General features: G+C 62.0%; 1 protein-coding gene across 3 annotated transcripts; it reads left to right on the forward strand.

Moving 5' to 3' along the window:
* Positions 1 to 1,510: 1,510 nt before the first annotated feature.
* On the forward strand, positions 1,511 to 11,379 carry SH2D2A (SH2 domain containing 2A). 3 transcript variants are annotated; one of them, XM_042926009.1, is made up of 10 exons: positions 1,511 to 1,870; positions 2,378 to 2,538; positions 2,825 to 2,968; positions 3,256 to 3,437; positions 4,337 to 4,426; positions 4,567 to 4,735; positions 8,073 to 8,213; positions 8,426 to 8,731; positions 10,254 to 10,425; positions 10,899 to 11,379. In XM_042926009.1, exons 1-9 carry the CDS (start codon positions 1,837 to 1,839, stop codon positions 10,419 to 10,421), a joined length of 1,395 nt encoding a protein of 464 aa, XP_042781943.1. In that variant the 5' UTR covers positions 1,511 to 1,836; the 3' UTR covers positions 10,422 to 10,425; positions 10,899 to 11,379. The 3 variants fall into 3 exon arrangements, with proteins under 3 accessions (XP_042781943.1, XP_042781946.1, XP_042781947.1); XM_042926012.1 differs by lacking the exon at positions 2,825 to 2,968 and having other exon boundaries at positions 8,070 to 8,213; XM_042926013.1 differs by lacking the exon at positions 2,825 to 2,968.
* Positions 11,380 to 15,074: the final 3,695 nt, after the last annotated feature.

Genomic DNA, 15,074 nt, shown 5'->3' on the forward strand with positions numbered 1-15,074 from the left:
CGGCCCACCCGGGGGCCGGTCTGCATTTGGACAGAGCTGGGTCCGCTGCACCTGCGTCCACCAGCCGGCGCCTCTAGCCGGGCCCAGGCCTCCAAAGAGCGTGGGAGTGAGTCCACTTGAGAGGTGAAAAATGCTTCCCTTCCGATCATCACAAAGCGCACCGGAGTGGGGGGCAGGGTTTCCAGAACTGGGCTGTGCCGAGCAGAATTCCAGACACGCGGCGGGACACAGAGCAGAGCCCTGCCGTTTGACGGGGTCGTGCGGGACTCGCCCCCACCGCCCGGTCATCACAGCAAAGTGAGGGGTCTGGGGAAGAGGCCGTTCGGGCACCTCTCGGCCTCCCTCCCAACCCCTGGGGCTGGGACCGAGGGAAAGGCGATAGCGTTTCAGGAAGGGGAGCAGGCCTTGGAGTGTGTGCATGTGCGGGCCAGCGGGGGACTGCGGGGACAGCGCCCCTGCCCAGAGCTGCTGGCCAAGTAGCTCTTCCGGCTTCAGGCCGGGTGTCCAAACTCCTTCCTGGGCACAGGGCAGCATTTCATCCGGCGGCACAAACTGCTGCGGGGGGGGGGGGGGGGGGGGAGCCCAGCCAGCCCCCGCTCCGCCCCGCGCACCTCGCCGTTTCCTTCTTATACGCATTCGCACACACCCGTGCCTCTTCTAGAAACATCTCTGCCCACCTTCCTCCCCCCACTCACCCTCCACGACTCAGCTCCTCCTCCTCCTCCTCTTCTGACACCCCCCCCCACCGCACACACACGCACCAGGCCGGCCGGGCACCCGTTGCACGCCAGTCTCTCGCCCCCAGAAGAATCTGTTGGCAGGCCCGTCCGCCCCACCTGGCCTCTGGAGGCAAGATCCTTTTTTTCCCTCTGGGTTCCTGGCCCCAGGAGCAGTGCCTGGCACTTAGTCAGGGACTGTTGGCTTAAACCGCGGCGAAATGGGTAAGAAGATCTAGTTTCTGATCCCAGCTTCTGAGACATCTGGCCACGGCGCTTCTCTGAGCCTCAGTTTGCCGTTCTGGAAAATGGGCATAACATTCCCCGTCCCTTTGAGGATCAAATGAGAGAGAAATGGGATTGGTCCTCTGGTGTGGAAGGAGGTGTCGGCACAGCGCGAGTTTAAGACAACAGCTCACAATGTGGCCGCCAATCACGACCTGCGGAGTTGGAGGAAAAGTCTTCCTCCCTCCTCCAGGACGGCCTGGTCTGGCCCTAATCCAGCTTCATTAGCTGCTGGAAGGTGAAGCCAGGCCCCTCCCCTCCACCACCGGTCTCGCAGATTCCATATGACCTCAGAAAGTCCTTCCAGAAGTCTGACCCACATCCTTCCGTAGCAGCCCTGCCTCCCTCCACTCATATGTCCTGAGAGCAAACTCCGGAGTACAAACCTCCGAGGAGCCCAAAGCCCAGGCACCTAATTAGAGCTTATCCTGCTGAGGTTGACATCCACAATTGCCACTGCTCGTAACAGAAGCTGAGAGAGAGACAGGGAGAGAGAGAGAGAGAGAGAAGGGAGTCCCAGTCTGGAGTGAGGGGGTGGAGGAAGAAACAGGCGGTTTCAAGGTCAGACGACAGTAAGGACTTCCCAACACCCAAGCCCAGAATGACACAAATACCGCCACACCACCACCAAGTTCAGCTGCCTGGCTTCCGGGGGAGGGACAAGTGTCTTACGGCTTTCCATGACGTGGGTCCTCTGCCAGGGCTAGGGCTGTGGGTGAGGCGACATTTCCTGCCGTCGGGGGCCGGGTGACGGAGATGAGTTGCTGAGTGTGCACATCTCCGGGGAGCACACACACATCCCGTGCTCCGGGGGCTCCCTTCTCAGGCTGCCCCCATGGAGCCCCCTCTGGCCCAGATATGCCCCCAAGGTAAGTGCGAGGCCGGGGACCGCGAGGGGGAGGGACATCAAGACCCCCTCACCCCTGCTGTCCCCAGGCCAGAACCTGCAGGGCCGGCTGGCAGGGCGCCCACAACCCCCTCTCCTTGGCCGGGGCTCCAGTCCACTCAGCCCGGGGGACCCAGGTAGCAGCGTCTACAGGGTGCTTCTTAGAGAGGACGGGTGCAGAGGAGAACCCGGGCCAGGAGGCAGGCAGTCCTGGGCCATAAAGACACAGCTCTGCCCTGAGGAGATGCGCCACCCCCCACCCAGCACTGTGGCACTTCCGGACCATCAGGAGGCCCCCTGGCTTCCCAGTCCTGTCTCCCTGGCCGGTGGGCACCCCCTTGTCTCCCTCCCCTCCCCCACCTCAGAGACCCCCTGTGGTCCCGCCTGCATTTCTGCTCCCATGACTGTCCCCGTCCGTCCTCCAGATCCCTGGTCAGAGGCACGCAGGGCCCTCACTGAGAAACCCCAGCTTCCCTCTTTGCGCTAACAGGAAGTCGCGAAGCCCCTGCTGCTGCCTTCAACACCTTCCAGAGGGTGGAATTGCCCCGCAGGAGCGGCTGCGGCCTGGGCGTGTCTCAGGGGCCCGGGCTCCGGGCCCCGAAGGCTGAGGAGGCCCAGCCCAGCCCCAGGGTCCCCGCTGTCCGTGCCGTGGTGAGTGGGAGCCAGGCGGACACATCTTCCTCACCGGCTCCCATCCCCCCAGTGACCTGGGGCCACCCATGGACTGGGGAGGGAGAGGGGATGGGGAGCACCTCCGTCCATGCTCATGCGCTATATTGCCCCCTCACTGTTCCTCTGTCCCTGGGAAGCTCGGCCTGAGTCCGCAGGGGGCCAGGGTGCAGGGAACCGAGTCCCGGAAACAGGCATCCGTGTCTCTGGCCGTGGCCTCCGTCCGTCCGCCCGGCGCATCTCTCTCTCAGTCCCTCTCACCCACCAGGACATTAGGAAATCCTCCCTGCGGACCAGCCCAGCCCCTCCTGCAGGAGGCCGAGCCCTCCCTCCTTCCATCCTCTGGGTTGGCCCGCAGCATCACCTCCTTTCATCCCACGGGCCAGGGAATGACTTCCTGGTCTTCTCGAAGGTCTCACATCCACTTATGCACAATCTGTCAGCTCCCAGCTACTGGATGAGAGGCCCTCAGGGCCGGAGGGAAGGGGAAGGAGACCCTCTGGAAACCAAAGCAGGTGTTGCTGAAGGAGAGTGTTACGCTAGGCCTTGAGAAGCACTTTCTGGGCAATCATAGCATAAAATAGGCAGCGGGGATAGAGAGCAGGGGTGAGGATGAGAAAGTGGCAGCTTGGCCTGGAGTCAGGAGAAAGCCCACTAATCGCGGCTACTTCGTCCTCCTTGAACTTTCCCCTGTTCCAGGCCTGTCCTCAACCCCCAGGGCCTACCTCCAGCCCAGACACTGAGAAGGCTGAAGAGGTGCCTGGGGAAGGCGGCCAGTCCCTGCAGGCCGAGACCCGGGCTTGGTTCCAGAAGACCCAGGCCCACTGGCTCCTGCAGCGCGGGGCAGCCCCCCCCTGGTTCCATGGCTTCATCACCCGGAGGTAAGTCACGGGGAGGAAACCGGCCCAGAGACGCGCGGGACGTGCGCCGGGCCCTGGGCGGTCGGGAGTCCGTGGAGGCTACAAGTCCACGGATGAGTCCTGGAGGCTCCCAGGCCATTCTCTAGGGCATCTGTCCTGGGAGGGGGGGTGTCACTGGAGAGGCTGCAGCCCCCCCCCACTTTGTGCCTCAGCCTCCTGCCCTCGTGGTTCCCCACCCCCCGCCCCCACCACTGTCTCCCAGGGTCTCAGCCTCTCCAGCCTCTGTTCTGTCTTTTCTCCCCCCCAGCCCCTCCCTCCTCAGTTTCTCAACTTTGCCTCTCCTGCATCTTTGGGGGCCTTCTCCAGTTCAGCTGGTGACTCCTGAAATCTACAAGTCTGGGGGCGCCTGGGTGACTCAGTCGGTTAACCATCTGACTTGGGCTCAGGTCACCATGGCTCATGAGTTCAAGCCCCACATCAGGCTCTGTGCTGACAGCTCAGAGCCTGGAGCCTACTTCGGCCTGTGTCTCCCTCTCTCTCTGCCCCTCCCCCACTCGTGCAGATGCGCGAGCGCGCTCTCTCTCTCTCTCTCTCTCTCTCTCTCAAAAATAAACATTAAAAAAAACATTGAAACCTACAAGTCTGTTACCACCCACCCCAGCGCCTCCAGGCTGCCCTCCAGGGTGAGGCCTGAGGAGGATGCAGGGCCGGGAGTTCCCTCCCCCACCGCCCCACCCCCCTGCCCCGGGCGGGACGGCCTGTTTTCTCCAGTCCCTGGCGCGTGGGAGCAGAGCCGCGTCCTCTCTGCCACCTGCACCCTTCTCCCGCCACTTCCGCCTGCTTGGCTGGGGGCTGGGGTCGCCCTCGAGAGAGCCGGAGACAGGTGTGAGGCTGACGAGCGTCTCCCCCATCGCCCACAGGGAGGCCGAGAGGCTGCTGGAGCCCAAGCCTGAGGGATGCTACTTGGTGCGGTTCAGCGAGAGCGCCGTGACCTTTGTGCTGACTTACAGGTGAAGGGGAAGGTTCGCGCCAGGTGGCCCAGAGGCGGGGCTTCGGCGGGGGCGGGGCGGGCTGGGTGAGCGGGTCAGACGGAGAGGGCAGGGGCGGGAGGCCGGGCCTGGGTGGCTCTGACCCCACGGGCACCTGCCAGGAGCCGGACTTGCTGCCGCCACTTCCTGCTGTCCCAGCTCGGGGACGGGCGCCACGTGGTGCTGGGCGAGGACAGCGCCCACGCACGGCTGCCGGACCTGCTGCGACACTACACCGTGTGCCCGCTCAGCCCCTACGGGGAGACGCTCAGCGAACCCCTGGCCCGCCAGGTACGCCCCGACCCTGGCCCCGGGGGACCCAGGCTGCAGGAGCCGCCTCCTCGGGACCCACGACCCAGCCATAGGTCCCTTGGCCACATGCGTCCTGGGGAATCCCTTGGAGAAGGATGAGTGCTGGAGGAGGGTCCCTGAGGGACAGCAGCCACAGGGGTCCTTGGTGTTGTCAAGGGCCTATTTACTGAGCTCCTGGCTTGCACCAGCTGCTGACAGGCCCTGAAAATAGAACCATGGGCAAGGCAGAAGGGCCTCAAACCCACAAAGCTCACTTAGCAGCAGCAAGGACGGCTACAGCACAGCAATCGGGTGCGATGAGAGGGGACGTGCAGAGTGGGGTGATCCTGGGCTCACTTGGGGGGGGGACCGTGTCAGGGAGTGCCTCCCTGAGGGGGCTCAGGCAGTTCTGGGGACCACCGTGTGCCAGGCCGCGGCCTGGGCACCGGGAACCCAGCAGAAAAATCCAGCAGAAACAAAGTGACCAAAACGGCCCTGCCTTCTGGAACTTCCGGTCTAGCGAGGAGATAGTCATCACATAGGACAGAGAAACAGATCATCCATAATATGTCCAGTAGGAGAAATGCATGCCAAGAAGACAAGCAGCAGGGGGACCTGGGGGGCTCAGTCGGTTAAGCGTCCAACTTGGGCTCAGGTCATGATCTCGCGGTTTGTGGGTTTGAGCCCCGTGTCAGGCTCTGGGCTGACAGCTCGGAGCCCACAGCCAGCTTTGGATTCAGTGTCTCCCTCTCTCTCTACCCCTCTTTCTGTCTCTCTCTCTCGAAAAAAAAAAAATACACATTAATAATTTTTTTATTTAAAAAAAAAAGACAGGGCGTAACAGGGTGGGGGCTATTTTACAGAGGGACATCAGGTCAGGCGGCTCTGGTAAGGGGACATTGGAATGGGGCCTGGATGAAGTAAGGGAAGGAGTCATGCAGACAACTAGAGGGAAAACATGCTAGGCAGAAGGAACAGCAGGTGCAAAGGCCCTGAGGTAGGAGGGTGCCTGATGTGTGTGAGGAAGAGTGAGAACAGTCAGAGAGGTAGGAGGTGAGACCAGAGAAGTGAAAGAGGGGGCCCTGCAGACTCTCATACGGATTTCGGATTTTATGCTGAGAGAGGTGAGGTGGCACCGAACAGTTACAACCTGAGGAGTTGGCAAGTTTGGGGGGGGCGGTATTCGGGGTATTCTAGAACCTGCTTCAAATTCTACGTCTTCCTCTCTGTCTGCCCCTCCCCCGTTCACATTCTCTCTCTCTCTCTCTCTCTCAAAAATAAACATTAAACATTTTTTTAAAAAACTTAAAAAAATGGGGATACCGAGTAGGTGGTTGAAATGCGTGGGTCCAGAGTTTGGGACAGAGGTCTGGGCTGGAGAGAAACACCTGGGATTCATCAGCATCTAGAAGGACCGATTCAAAAAGCCTTCAGGGGGCGCCTGGGTGGCTCAGGAGGTTAGGCGTCCAACTCTCTGATTTCAGCTCAAGTCACCATCTCACGGAGTCACTGAGATCAAGCCTGAGTCAGGCTTGTGGTGACAGGGTGGAACCTGCCTGAGATTCTCTCTCCCTCTCTCTGCCTCTCCCCGCTGGCACTCGCATGCTTGCTCACTCTCTCAAAAGAATCAAACGTTTTATTATTATTTTTTTTAACGTTTATTTACTTGAGAAAGAGAGAGGAGGGGAGGGGCAGAGAGAGAGAGAGAGAGACACAAACACAGAATCCGAAGCAGGCTCCAGGCTCAGCGCAGAGACCGACGCAGGGCTCGACCCCACAGATCTCGAGATCATGACCGGAGCCGAAGTCGGACGCTCAACTGACTGAGCCCCCCCAGGCGCCCCAGAAATAAATGTTTTCAATATTAAAATAAATAAATAAAGCCGTCAGGAAGGGTGAAATCTCACTAGAGAATGAGCAGAGGTGGAAAAGAAAGGAATACCAAGTCTCCAGCACTTAGAGCTTGCACAAATGAGGGCAAAGCTACAAAGAAAATTGAGATGGAGAGACGGGGGGGGGGGGGGGGGGGGACCAGGGGCGTGTGATGCACTGGGGGCCAAGCAAAGAGAACGTCTCAAGGAAGAGCCGTGCAGGTGGGTCCCATGTTGACCACTGGACTTAGTCAGAAGGAGCTCCCTGGTGGCCTGGACACAGTTTCTCGGGGCCCCGACTGGAGTCAGTTCAAGGAAATGTGCCCCATGGGCCTGCACCGGGCGGTCGAGTCCTGTGTGGAGCTTCACGGGGAATGGCGGAGGCCGTGACCCCCAGCAGTGGGAACGGGGTGCAGGGAAGTCTGGAGGTGAGGGAGCCAGCGGAAGCTGAGGAGCCAAAGGCAGAGCTCTACGAACCGAACCGCCCACCGGCACTCCCGTTCTCTGGACTTTGGACTTTATCTGGGAGTGTCGCGGTGGCCACCAAAGGATTGCCCCGCGGGGGACGTCTTTAGCTCGGCTGCCCTCAGAGAGAAGAATGGGTTAGCAGGGCAAGATGAGACAGGGCAGGACCTAGGAGGCCGGAGCTGGTGAGTGGCCGCGGCATGCAGAGAGGGGTGCACATGCGGAGATGCTGAGGCAGGGGAAGGAGCGAGGCCTGTGCTCCATTAGGTGTGGGGGGTGCTGGCTCCCAAAATGCTGTCCCAGCAGCAGGGGGGGGGGGGTGCCGCTTTTTAGTCATAAAGGGAATGCAGAGAGAGGAGGGGGCTGAGGCAGGGAAGGGGGATTCTGATGTGGATCCTTGAAGCGTGCAGCGTTTGAACACGCATTTGGCAGATCGCAGAAGCATGAGACGAGCTGTGGCCTAAGCCTCTCAAAGCCGTGGGCATGAGGAGAGCCCGGGCTCTTAGGAACCCAGGGCTGAATTGCTGAGCTAAAGCACAGCTGCCATGGGAGGGAACCTTCCCACAGTAAGACGCCTCTCCCTGGAGGCGGTCTCCCTGCCCCTAAAATACATAGCTTAAACCTCCATAAAGTACTCCTCTGACACCTGCAGAATAAACACAGGCATGGCAGTCTTGGAGATCTGTCCCCGGGCTGGAAATTTTCAGGCTAAAGACTTGTAAAGCCTTGTTGCATTTTTGCAACCACAGGCACAAATGGAGACGGGCCTGGCCCTGCGTTCCAGGCAGAGTTAACGTCAATGCCAGATACAACCCGTGACCAAAGCTACTTTCCCCCTGTTGGACCCCTTGCCATCTCCATTCCCTGTTCCTCACCCAGGGAACCCAGCCACCCCAGATTTCTGTGCCCCACCCCCCCCCATCCTCCACTAGCACCTGCCCACCCACCAGCCCGCCATCCCTCCGGCACCGAGTCCCTGAGGTCTCCTTCTTTCCCAGCAGACTCCTGAGCCTGCAGGACTTTCCCTAAGCCTTGAAATGTCAGACTCCCGAACAAAAATCCACCCTCAGTACAGCACCATCCTCAAAAAGTCGCTGAACGCAGGCCCCACGCAGAAGGAGGGCGCCGGGGAGCAGAAGGAGGTACTGCGCTGGAGGGGTGCCCCAGGGGAAGGGGGGGTTGGGGGCATGGGAAGGGAGCGGCGTGGGGGCGGGGCCTGTGGGCGGGGCCCGCGGCCGTGGGCGGGGCCTGCAGGGCCCAGGCTGGGACTCGGGCCCCAGCCTCCGCCCGCCTGGGTTGCTCTAACGCCCCCTCCCCCCATCCCACCCCACCGCGGCCTGGCCTTCTCTCCCAGCCTCCCCAGCCGCCCAGGCCCAAGCCTCCCGTGCCCGCCAAGCCTCAGCTGCCCCCCGAAGTCTACACAAGCCCGGCTCCGAGGCCCCGCCCGGCCCCGCCCCCCAAGCCCTCCAACCGCATCTACCACGAGCCTGACGAACCCATCGCCTTCTACGCCATGGGCCGGGGGAGCCCCGGGGAGGCCCCCGGCAACGTCTATGCCGAGGTGGAGGTGCAGCTGGCGCCGGGGGCTGGGGGCCCGCCCTGCGCCCTCGAGCACCCTGCCCTGCGGAAGTGCCGCTCCAGGCCTGTTCCCCGAAACCAGGTAAAGGGGTGCCCGGAGAAGGCGGGCCGCAGGGGGCGGGGGCGCCCGAAGACCAGACTCAGGACGGTGGCAAAGGTGCTCAGGTGGATGCCGGGGTCAGGGTGAAGTCAGAGCCCTCAGGCGACGGGGGAAAGGCAGAGGCTGGGGCTGCCAGCGGCCCTTTCCCAGGCCCAGAAGTGGCTCCTGCCTGGACGCCGTCCCCTTTGTCAACCCCTCCACTTCTCGGAGGAAATAGGGGCTCAGGCCCCGCCTCAGCCTTCCCGCCCCCGCCCCCCCCCCCCCCCCCCAGCCTGCCTGTCTCACCCACCCAGTGCCTCCCACGTGTTCCCCACTGTGCCCCGAATCTTGACTCCAACCATCATCCCGTCATCCTGGTTGGAACTCGGGCCTCTCGGGCCCTGGCTCCCTCCCCCCAACCCCCCCCAGCCCTGCCATTCTGAGTCCCTGGTGTCAATTCAGAGGGAGCTCTGGGGAGAGCCACCTGCACCCCTGCCCCTCCACACACCCCCCTCTCCCTCCTCCCTCCTCCGCCTCCCTGCCTTCTCTCGGGGTCTCAGGGGTCTCAGTCCAGGGCGGTGTTAGACCTTCCGGCCACTCCCACCCTCTTCCTGGGCCTCTACCCCCTCCACAGGCCCCTCCCCACCCTCCCTGCTGGTGCCCCAGGCCTGCCTCAGCCCTTGAGCCTGTACCCCTCCCCATGCCCCGCGAGGTGTGCTCCTGCTCAGCCCCCAAGAGCCCCACGGCCTCCTGAACTCAGCATAGCAACCGGCTCTCACCCTTCTCCCCAGATTGGCCCTCCTGTACTTCCCACCGGACCGATGACCCTCCAGCCACCCGACTGTCCAGGCCAGGATCCCAGGGCTTCCCTAGACACCCCCTCCACGCCACTACTCCTCATAAGCCACGGATTCCTGCTGGGTCCCTTTCCCCAGTTTCAGCCCCATCACCCCTCATCACCATCTTCCAAGAGCTTCTTAACTGGTCTAACCACCAACCCCGCCACTTCCGATCCACTCTGCCCCAAGGAAGCCAGAAGGGTCTTGCTTATTAATCAGTCCGTGTGGCCCTCCACACTGGCGGAACAGGGGACCTCCTCCCCAGCCTTCCCGCCAGCTGCTGCGGACCTCCAGAGCTATTCCTGCCTCAGACCTAGTCATCCTTCCGGCCAGCTGGCCTGCTGCCTCCTACGCACTTCCCTGACCCCACTACAGAGGCATCCACTGTGCCTCCCAGCACCTGCCACTCATCACCTGGGACGCTGTCTCCCCTCTTCCCCCCCCAGAGTGCACGCTCCCTGAGGGCAGGGGCTGGGACTCACTCAGCTGTGTCCTGAGTTCCCAGCACAGTGCCTGGCACAGAGCAGGTGCTCAGGAAATGGTTGCTGAAGGAATGAGAGGGGGTGAGAGCCTCTTCTCCGCAGGCCGACATCTGTTCCGACCAGACGATAGCCCTGGAGGCTTCAGGTGAGCCTGAGAGGCGGAGGGTAGAGGGTGTGACCTTGGGATCGCCCTTTTCTCCGCAGAATCCAGCCGGCCAGCAACTGCGTTCTGAGAACTCTGTGACCGGACAAGGCCCTTTCGTGCCCCACCAGACCCTGCCCCGCTGGGGGCACACCCTCCCCCACAAGCTTTCTAGACAGAGGACGGAGGACAGAAGCCAGGCGTTGCTTCCCCTGGGGCCTCCTCAGTAGCCCGGTGAGTCTGCGCCGGGGGAGGACAACCCGGGACCCCAGGTCCAGAGACCTTTGCAGGCGGGGCACCTTCTCAGGAAATGTGCACGGAACACACTGTGGGCGATCAGAGCCAGAAAGGGCCTCAGCCATCATCTATCGCAAAGGTGGCAGAATGGTGTCATCTTGCATGCCAACTGCAATCCATTGGTCGTGGCTGCCTAGGGCACCACGTTGGGAAGGATGCTAAGGTCAGATCTGCACTCAGCAGAAAAGGGCACCGTGATTGATTAGTGATGTCTGCTACGGGCAGGGAGGCAGGAGCAGTGTCTCCTCTGCCCTTACAAATCTGGGCCAAGTTCCTCACTGCGCAGATGAGGAGACAAAGCCAGAGAGGGATAGCGACTTGGCCAAGGCCAAGGCCCAGAACCCAGGCTTCCTACTTACCCCGTTTTGCACTCTGTTTCTTACCCCACGTGCACTAACTCTTTTCCACAGGAAATGTCAGAGATTTCCTCAGATGGGAAAGCTGGCTACTTCTGAGAATTCCACTGCATGGGGGCCCGGGTGCCGGCTCCCTCCCCCAAATCGCAGCTTAGCCGTGTTCCCTGGACAGGTCTGCCCCCCTCCGCCCTGCAAAGAAGCCTGGAGTTCAGAGGAGCAGATGGCGAAGTCCCTTCCTCGTAGGGGCACACCCACTGGTTCCCTCCCCAGAGTCCTTGAGAATCTGGTGGCTCAGTGATCTCAGTGATCCGTGGTCCTCTGCGGAAGTGGGCGAGGCCGCTGGGCAAGGGCGGCCGCTGCCGCCCGCTGCCTCCCGCTGCCTGGCTTCTCCTGGAGTCTGATTTCCTTGGCCCTCTGAGCCTTTGAGGTCTGGGCCCTGGTCCAATGCTGCTGTTGTCTGAGGAATGGTTTGGCGAGAACAGATGTTAGAACTTGTTTGTTGATTCTTGTCTGGCTAATAAATCATCGCCAACCACCTCTCCCCACAGGGATCCAAGGAGCACACGCTCCTTCTGTCTGTCTCGGGCTCCCTCTCTGTCCTATTGTGGAGGGCAGGTGGTTCGAGCACCACTGCAGTGGGGGGGAGTGGGTCTGGGGTTGAGAGACACCCGGGCAAGGGTCACAAATCGGGGGGCCGGGAGACTCCCGGGTAAGGGCCCACGGAGTGTTTTGTTCTTAGCAGGGCCGGGCGGGTAGCCAGGGGCAGAGGGGTGGCTGCGTCACTTGGGGGTGCCAGGAAATAAAGGGGGGCAGGGGGGAGAGCGGTTGAGGGGTAGGCCCTGTACCCCCTTCCCCAGCCCCCCTGCCAAGCACAGGCCTGGGGAGGGGAGCGTGCGTTGGTGACCTGTGTATGTGAGCCCCTTAGGAGGATGGGGGGCCCTGCAGTGGCTCTAAGGATCTCTTGTGTCTTCCCAGCCTCTTGGGCTCAGGCCTTGCCTCAGTCAGGACCCCATCCTGTCCCCTGCCCTCTTGTGAGGCTTCCTCTCCACTCCACCTCCCCACCCAGACCCACTCCGTCCCTCTCCCTCTGCCCTCTGCCCCTGCACGGCTCCACACCCTGGGCTTCAGCCTCCTGGAGGAATCTGCCGAAGGCCACGTTCTTCTCTCAGACTGAGGGCCCTCTGAGGCAGGGCTCTGGGGACTCCGGGGTCCCACCGGTGCAGCCAGTTCTTACAGTCATTCCTATGGGAGTTTAGTCAAGACAGTGCCTATCAGGGTCCCTCCTCCCGCCAAAGGCCCCACCGCCCCCCCACACCACCTGCCAGGGGCCCAGAAACCCCCCAGACCCGTCCCCAAAACGGTGCTCCCTAGGCCTGGGCGCCGCCTGCCGCAGCCACACCCCACCCCCACCCCCCAGCCTGGCACGGGCACCACCTCCGGTGACTGGTGAATTCTCCCCCTTTGCAGCCAGTGCTAATCAGCTTAAGGAGAGCTTCTGTTGCTGAGTCAACAGGGTTGGGGTTCCACTCCCTTCTGTCTGTGCCTCTCCAGAGCAGGGGGAGAGATGCCGAGGGAGGGGAGGGGAGGGCAGGGAGCAGATGGCTTTGCCGAAATCAGGGAGGGAGGCTGAAAGGGCAAGAAAGGTCTTGGATTAAACTCCGGGGGTGGGGGTGGGGGTGGGGAGAGGGCTTCTGGCTGACTCTGGGGCTGGGGGAGCCCCGCGCTGGGGGAGGCCGCAGAAGGAGGGGAGGCTCACTGCACAGCAGGAACTGGAAGTCGAGTCTGAATGTCCCGGGTGCGGGGGTGCGGCGTGCGGGGCGGGGGAGGAGAGCAGAAATGCCTAGTGACCCCCTGGGTGTCCCTGAAGGAACAAAGCAAGAGGGGACAGGGCGGGCCCCTGCGGAGCTCGCCCTCCCTCAGCAGGTGGGGTGGCAGGATCCCTAAGGCGGACGTGGGGAGAACCCTGGGTCTCTGTGCGAGCTGGCTGGTCCTGTGCTGGCTGGTGGCGAGGCAGCCTTTCGAAATGGAGAGAACGCTTCCCTGTTTGCAGGCAGGGCTGCGTCAGGATGAGGCCGTGCAAGGGAAGGGCGCAGTGAAGCAGGACTGCCTGGGCCCCAGGGAAGCCAGGCCCTGTGTGGCTGGTTTCTGTTTGTTTGCTGTTTGTTGGGTTTGGGGTGGTTTTGTTTTGTTTTGGTTCAACCCAATAGGAAGGTGAGGTCTAGAGAGGGGAGGTGACAGGGAGCTGGAGGCCGTCACACCCAGATCCTGCTATCCTGATCCAGTGCTCCCCTTGTATCAGGGGCCCCTCCCGGGTCAACAGATAAGGTCCCTGTCCTCCCAGGGGCTCCCGCTGCAGGCTCGGCCCTGAAGAAGAAGGTGGGGAAGCCTTCCCTGCTCACCAGGACCGGCACCCCTGCTCATCCTGCTCACTCCACTCCTGCGCTGAGGCCTGGGGATGGAGAGGCCTCGTGCAGGGAAGGAGGGGGGACGATTCCTGAAGCAGTTGCCCACCCCCCTTGCCGGAGACGCTGGCACCACAGGGGAAGGGCACCTCCCCAGTCACCCCATCCTCCCCGCCCCCCTCCGTACAGGGCCGCCTCTGGCTCAGTCCACCCAGAGTTGAGAGGACATTCACCCCGGCCCCCGCAGCCTCCGTCAGGCCTCGCTGGGATCCCAGCAGAGGGCACAGCCTTCCCCTCCGGCCCTTTCGGCACCCGGGCAGACCCGGCAGCTCTCCGGACCCTCTCTGTCCTCCTGTCTGCTCCCTCAGCTAACCCAGAACCCGCTAAGGTGCGGGGAACTGGCAGCGGGGCAGGGGGTGAGTGGAGGTCACCACCACGACCTCCTGGGTCCTGGGCCACAGCACAGCACCGCCCCCCCCGCCCCGGGAGGGCCAGTGGCGTCACCACTGAGCCCCACCCCCCACTACCCCTACAGCCCTAGAACGTCTGTCCCCTGGTGGCAGAGGAAGGGGAGGTCAGCAAGGCCAGGAGCACAGAGCGCTCCGGCAACCCTGCGGCCGCCCCGGCCCCACAGGGCTTCCTGCAGCCCCTCCACCTGCCGCAGCGCCTCCGCACCCCTGCCGCCCAGCGCCCCGCAGCTGCTGGTAGTCAAGGACTTGAGCTTCCTGGGCTCTGCTCCCCTGGTCCGTGCGACACTGCACCTCGGGCTTAGCCCCAGCGGCTCTGGTGGCCCCCCGGGGCCTGTCTGGACTCAGACCAAAGCCTTCGCCCTCCTCCCGTTTATTCATCAGAACTCGAGGCTACTGCCTGCGGGAAGCCTTCCCAGGTGAGGACTATTTCTAACCTGTCAGTATTTCTCATGGTGACCAGGAAATCCCAACCACCAAATAAAAGGTCATCAGTGGTAGGACTAAAAAGTGGCTTTAAAAGACATGGCCCAAGGGGCGCCTCGGTGGCTCAGTTGGTCAAGCGTCCAACTCTTCATTTCCGTTCGTGATCTCACGGTTCATGAGTTCGAGCCCCGTGTGGGGCTCTGTATGGACAGTATGGAGCCTGCTTGGGATTCTCTCTCCCTCTCTCTGCCCCTCCCCCACTCGCTCACTTGCACTTTCTCAAAATAAATAAACATTAAAAAAATAATAGGGGCATCTGGGTGGCTCAGTCAGTTAAGCGTCTGACTTCGGCTCAGGTCATGATCTCGCGGTTCATGAGTTCGAGCCCCGCATCAGGCTCTGTGCTGACAGCTGGGAACCTGGAGCCTGCTTCGGATTCTGTGTCTCCCTTTCTCTCTACCCCTTGCCCACTCACACTCTGTCTGTCTGTCTGTCTCTCTCTCTAAAATAAACATTAAAAAATTTTGTTTTAAGTAATAAAAAATTTAAAAACTGGCCCAAGACTATCTGCAGAGAACTGAGGTGGGAGGTAAGAGCCTTACAGACAACAGGCCTAAATCCATCCTCTTCCAGAATACACCAGGACCCTCCCTGAGGGCCACATCCTGTCTCCCAGCCCAGAGCCCCCGCATCTCGGTCACGACGCAGCCCCCCGTGTCAGGGTCCCAGGGATGCGGCAGGCCACCTGTGCATGTGCAGACAGCACATCGGGTACAGAAGACAAAGCTTTGGACTCGGGATCTCAGACTTTGGGGCCTGTTGACCCAGGTGACCACCTCAGATACCCCGGCGAGTGGCCTCGGCCCGGGTCCCGCGGCCTCCGCAGTGGAGTGCCGGTGGGTTGATGCTCCTTCCTGAAGACGGCTGGAGGCACC

The sequence above is a fragment of the Panthera leo genome, chromosome F3 (assembly GCF_018350215.1).
Source record: "Panthera leo isolate Ple1 chromosome F3, P.leo_Ple1_pat1.1, whole genome shotgun sequence".
NCBI classification, from domain to species: domain Eukaryota; kingdom Metazoa; phylum Chordata; class Mammalia; order Carnivora; family Felidae; genus Panthera; species Panthera leo.

Coding starts and splice junctions, on each gene's coding strand:
- SH2D2A (XM_042926009.1), top strand. CDS start 1,837: ATGGAGCCCCCTCTGGCCCAGATATGCCCCCAAG. Junction 3,438..4,336: donor CATGGCTTCATCACCCGGAG/GTAAGTCACGGG, acceptor CATCGCCCACAG/GGAGGCCGAGAGGCTGCTGG. Junction 4,736..8,072: donor GCGAACCCCTGGCCCGCCAG/GTACGCCCCGAC, acceptor CTTTCCCAGCAG/ACTCCTGAGCCTGCAGGACT.